Here is a 5,716-nt window from a genome sequence, read left to right as displayed (position 1 = left end):
TTGGCCTCCATCTCCCTTCCCGTGTAGCTCTTTATTCCCTCAGGGACTCATTCCCAAAGAAGAACACACCAGCTGGGAGGAGTCCTGGGTCTCCACCATGGAAGAGGAGAGGTTGAAGCAGTTGTGATGCTCTTCTGGTACCTGTTGGTGCTTTCCTGCTGGAGGAGGAGCTGGAGGTAAGGATGCTGAGCAGGTTGCAGGGATTGTTCAGCACAAGCATTTGGGGCTTGTCCAGCTGTGCCAAACCTCAGTGTGCTCCTGTGTTTTCAGTCCAAGGTTTGCCCAAAAGGCAGTGGCAACATTCCCTTGTGCTTCCTCTCCTTGAGGGAAGTGAGAGTGGAGCTCAAGGCCCATTTGGGTGTCTCAGACTGGTACCTGGTGCCAGAGGGGCAGGTCTTGGCTGCTGGGTGGGAGGGGAAGAGGGACAGGAGGTGATCAGTGGTGGCTTTGGGTGGGAGTTTTGTGTCTCCCTCGTGCAGTTGGTTCATGGAGAGAACTAACACACTGGTGCTCTGTCCCCAGTTTGGGGGAGACACTCTAGCACGACAAGTGGTGTCTTGGATCTGAGTGACATCTCATCATCATGAGCTTCCTGTGGTTTCTCTCTGCAGAGCAACGTGGCAGAGCTCAGCACTTTGGTGTTCAACTCTCCCCAGAAGAGCTGAGCAGTGTCCTCAGAGCTGTGAGGGCTGTGGTGGACTCACCTGCAGCTTCAGCACGAGATCTCAGCTCTGGTAAGTTCACTTTCTAACTGCATTTATTGTAAGTCTTCACAGGGCAGAAAAATACTCAGTACTTAGAGTGTTTGGGGGTTTATCAAGCCCAATGTGGCTGCAGGCTCAGGTATCAGCACTTCTCACCAGCCACAGTCCCCAAATTCCTGTTACTGAGGTCTCTGCATGTTTCCCAACTTGTGGTCTCAATAAAGACCTTATCAAATGCAGGAACTGAGCAGCAGGTTCAGCTCTCCAGGCAGGAGTTGAGGAATAAATTAAGTGGCAAACTGCAGTGAGCACAAAGTGCTGTTGAGGGTTTTGCTTTGCTCTTTTAAATGCCAGAGCAGCTGCTAAAAAAATCAATCTGAAGACACTGAATTCAAGATGCTCTTTTTAGCATCACAAAATGCAGCATCAGAGAAGTTCTGCACAAACTTCCTGTCTGAAGAACTTTTTGGAATGTCCAGCATTAAATATGCTTATTACCAAGAGGTATTTACCATTTTATGCTGGTGCATTACTAGTTCTTTTCAGCTGATTCAATCTGGGCATCCCATCCATGGGGAGATCTGATTGTTTGACAGTGATGCTTTAAAACCAGAAAAAACTCCTATTTGACCAAAGTTTAAAGCCTCAACCTTAGGTTTATATGAAAACATTTCTAATAATGAACCCCAAATCCAAGAGAAACGCTGATAGATCTTTTTTCTGTGTGTCTGTAAATCAAATCACTGCACAAGAAACAGGTTCTGTGGTGCTTTTTTTGTCTGGCTGGAAGAAACAAGAACCTTCCCCAAAACCTACCCAAACACAAACCCAACCCAACAGCTCTGGGGAAGCAAAAGTGAATCTGGAGTTTGACCAGACTCCATACTTTTCTGTGGTAGATGAGTCAATCTGGTCACTGCCACTCTGGGAATGTCATGTGGGGTCTGGGGCAGGTGGGGAAGGACTGGGGGGATTTGGCTGGAGAGAAGCAGCAGCTCCTTGGCCTCTCCCTTAGGCCTTTGCCTTGCCCTTCCCCAGCTGCACTGTGGACCCACAGAAGCTGCTGTTCAGTGGCTCTTACTCTGCCAAACACCAAGATAAATGTTGTTTCAGGTCCTAAATTTGTGGCTCAGCCATGCCTGGTTTGGGGTTAATGTTCCTGTGTTTACAACCCCTTTACTCTTAGGTGCAAGACCTGTAGGCAGATCCTTCTCTGCTTGAAGTGAAACCACCTTTTTTTTTTTTTCCCTTCTCATGTTCCACTTATCTCCTTTTGATGGCTTTGCCTTTATTAGACAAACAACTGTGGGGAGGAAGTGTGAATTCAGTTTCCTTTGGAAAGTACCCAACTCTTTGTAGTTTTGTGCTTTGGGGGCCTCAACTTTGGGAACATTGAGCACTTCGGGGCTGAGTTCATCTGCTCAGGTGTCTGTGTGTGGTTCATTTAGATTTTTATTTTTTTTTCCATGAGATGGAAGTTGCAGTGTTGGAGTGCAGTTTATTGCTTGTGTGACGTGGGTGAGCTGGATGAGGTGTCCTGCTGGTGCAGTGCTTCTTTCCCCTGTTTCAGACACACAAAGCAGTGCTTTAGGCTCTCTTTGTAACATATGAGTGGTGTTGTCCCTCTGCCATGTACCTGCAGAGGTTTAGGAGACTCTGAATTCCTCCAAGAGCTTAGAGCATTCCCTGTTGTGTGTGAGCATCAGGTCCCTCTGTTGCTGCAGTGTTGTCTCCTTGGGATGGTAACTACTCTGTTCACTGTGTAAACTCAAGTGGTTGTGTTTTAAATGGTTGATTTTTATTTTTTGTCCCCTTATAGAACAATAAAGGTTGGAAGAGACCTTTAAGATCACTCTGAACACTCCAAGCCTCTGAACCACAGAGCTCACTGGGCTGGACATTGCTCCATTGTGCAGCTTTAACCCTCACCCAGTGGAGCTGACCCAACTCTCCAGAACCCCCTGAGGTAAGGGATGACTTCAAGACTTTCACCCCACACTGGATACACCTCCACTCCAGCACAAGCCATGGCAGGTGTTTCCTGGACTGAAGGAGGAGTCTCCAGTGAGACAGCTGGCAGTGGCAGTGCAGAGTTTGGGTTGGAAGCACATTTCCAGTATTCCATGTTTACTGTCACCTACAGCATTGTCTTTGTGCTGGGCCTGGTGGGCAATGCCCTGGCTCTGTACCTGCTGTCCTGCAGGGTGAGGCACACATCCCATTCCTCCATTTACATGCTCAATCTTGCCCTGGTGGACACTCTGTTTGTTTGTGTGTTGCCTTTTAAAATCCATTACCACCTGAACCAGAACAACTGGATCTTTGGGGACATAGCCTGTAGGATCACTGGGACTCTGTTCTACATCAACATCTACCTCAGCATTGCCTTTTTCACCTGCATCTGTGTGGATCGTTACGTGGGAGTGCTGCACCCCCTCAGCTACATCCAGATCAGAGCCACCCACTGCCTGGGGGTGGTCACAGCCCTCTGGGTGGTGGCTCTGAGTGTCACAGTGCCTCTCATCCTGGGGGGGCCTCTGCACAACGAGGGGCTGAGGAACACCACAGCCTGTTTTGAGAACTTCACCACGAGCAGCTGGACCCAGCGCATGGCGCCCTACAACATCCTGGCCTTGGTCTTTGGGTTTGTGATCCCCTTCTCCATCATCCTGGTGGGATACCCTCTCATTGCCAGGAGGATCTCCAGGATCAAGAGGAGTGTTTACAAGAGGAAGGCACTGAGAACTGTCTACATTGTCCTGAGCATCTGTGTCCTGTGTTTTCTCCCCTATCACCTCACTCACTTGCTGCACTTCCTGATGAGGAGCCAAGTCATCCAGGATGAGGCTTCCACCAAACTCATCTACAAGATGAGGAGAGTCACCTTAGCCCTTGTGAGCTTCAACTGCTGCCTCAACCCACTCTTGTACTACTTCACCTCTTCCAGCAAGAAGTGGCACTGCAACTTCAGGCTCAGATTCAGGTCTAAAATGGTGTTCACCATCTGTGACCAGAACTTTGAGAAGTCGTCCTCCTGTACTTATAAACTACAGCAGAGAGATGGAAATCAAACCCCCAGAGAGGAAATCAACTGAGCTCCTTCAGGTAAGTACAGTGCTGATCTTTCCAACTCATTCTTTAAAAACAAACCTACTATTTTTCCATGTGGTAGTTGTTAAATGGAGACAGCAGTGGAGGGAAGTGCTAACCAGTTGTGTGTTTTGATCAGCCAACTGGGACAGTCCTGGGGGAGCTGAATCCAGTGCTGAAACCTGCTCTGGTCATGGGCACTGATGTTTTGGGCTCATTCTGTTTCACTCTGGGGTGGGTAGAACACAGAGCTCTTTGCTGGGAAGCAGCACAGCCCAGGAAAGAGGCACTGGAGGGAAATCAGAGTCTCCTGATTGACACTGGTGGATCTGCTCAGCTCTGCTTGGCTTTTCCCTGCTCCTCCCTGGGGCACACAGTGTCCTGTTGGGGTCACAGGCTGCTGCCCACATTCCACAGCCAGACAGAAGTTTCTCAGCCCTCCCTGGGATCAATTGGCTTCCTGACAAGAGTTCCAGTGCAGAGTTTCCAGCACGGAGTGCCTGTGGATTCAAGCTGGACGTGGATTAATGCAAGTTGAGAGGGAACAGAGCCCAGGATGGATCAGTCAGTGGTCACCAAGCTCCTCCACACACTCACTGAGGGAAGCTCCTGCAGCAGCTGGCACAGCTCCTTGCACTGTGTGGGTCTCTCTGAACGTCAGAGCTCTCATTTTCAGTCAGTCTGTGATATAAACACAACATCTGACCCTTTTCAACCCTTTTCTTGTATTAACAGACCCATGTGTGGCTTCTGAGAAGTGCTGAGTTTTCCACCCTGTGAAATGTGACACTGGAGAGAATTTCTCATGTGTGGCTTATCAGAGACACCAGAAAACCTCAGGCCTGGCTGAGAAATCTGCTTAAACCAACAGTTTCCTTCAGAGGATGTGAGGGTTTGGTAACAGATGCAGACTCACTGTGCTGCTCCTTCCCACAGCACCCTCAGAACTGGCTGTGGGCACCAGGACTGTGAGAGCTGAGGACAGAGAGACACTGCCATGGGGTTTACTTGCCAAAAAGTCACTGCTTCCAGTTCCAAATGCACCAAACTCAGCCTAAAGGTCACACTGTGACCTGATGGGTTCCCAGACTGTGCTGGGATTGGCCCTGGAACCAGAACTGCCATGGAGCTGTGGTAAGGTGGACTGACCTGTGTTTGTTCATGCAGACACCTCTTCCCACCACCAGTTTGGCCTCTGGTCTCTCCCTGCCTGGATTTTTGCTTTGATTTTAGAGGAGTTTTCATCTATTGGTGAGAAAATTTGCTCCAATTTATCTAAACTATGGCAAATGATGACTCCTGTGTGGGTTTGGTAAGCCAAGTGCAAATCCTGGCACTGTACAAGGAGACAAGGAGAAGCTCAGAGGGAGCATTAGCACTAATTAACCTTGTGCCTTTCATCAGAGATTGCTATTTTTAGCCCTTTATAGAGTGTGGAAAAGCCTCTCAGCACTGCAGGGACTGTGCTCCTCAGCTAAGCACAGGCTTTATGATCTGGACAAAGGAAGAGCAATTTTTATTAGAGACTCCTTGCAGCTTTCCTGGAGGTTTTTTTTAGCTGTCCCTGAGGGGAGGATGCAGAATTGAGTTTTGCTGTTAAATAATCAGTACATTTAGGGCTTCATATTTTTGCCTCTTTTATACTTTGCATTGTGTTTCACTCAGCACTGCTGAGGGTTGAAGGGAAATGAGCTGTGGGGAGAACTTCTGCTTCACTGTGGAAAAACGACTCAAACTTATTCCTTAGGACTTAAAAAACAGGTTGGACCAACTCCTTGGATGTGTTTCCAAGGGGGGAAAAATCACAGGGACAGATTGGCAGTGTCACTGCAGTAATTGGACAAACACTGTAATTCCTTTATTAAAACAAAAGCAGGAGAAAACATTGACAACGTAAACAAAATAAACTCTTAAGTCTCTAA

At 48.3% G+C, this 5,716-nt stretch overlaps 1 protein-coding gene across 1 annotated transcript; it reads left to right on the top strand.

The window, feature by feature from the left end:
• Positions 1-2,731: 2,731 nt before the first annotated feature.
• On the top strand, positions 2,732-3,799 carry LOC103807697 (lysophosphatidic acid receptor 6-like). The gene has a single exon (XM_009080440.1). The coding sequence runs from the start codon at positions 2,732-2,734 to the stop codon at positions 3,797-3,799; it is 1,068 nt and encodes a 355-aa protein (XP_009078688.1).
• Positions 3,800-5,716: the final 1,917 nt, after the last annotated feature.

This window comes from Acanthisitta chloris, unplaced genomic scaffold (assembly GCF_000695815.1).
Source record: "Acanthisitta chloris isolate BGI_N310 unplaced genomic scaffold, ASM69581v1 scaffold33078, whole genome shotgun sequence".
Lineage (NCBI taxonomy): Eukaryota > Metazoa > Chordata > Aves > Passeriformes > Acanthisittidae > Acanthisitta > Acanthisitta chloris.
The sequence above is the reverse complement of the archived record's forward strand: the minus strand, read 5'-3'. Positions and strand labels throughout refer to the sequence as shown.

Coding starts and splice junctions, on each gene's coding strand:
- LOC103807697 (XM_009080440.1), top strand. CDS start 2,732: ATGGCAGGTGTTTCCTGGACTGAAGGAGGAGTCTCCAGTGAGACAGCT.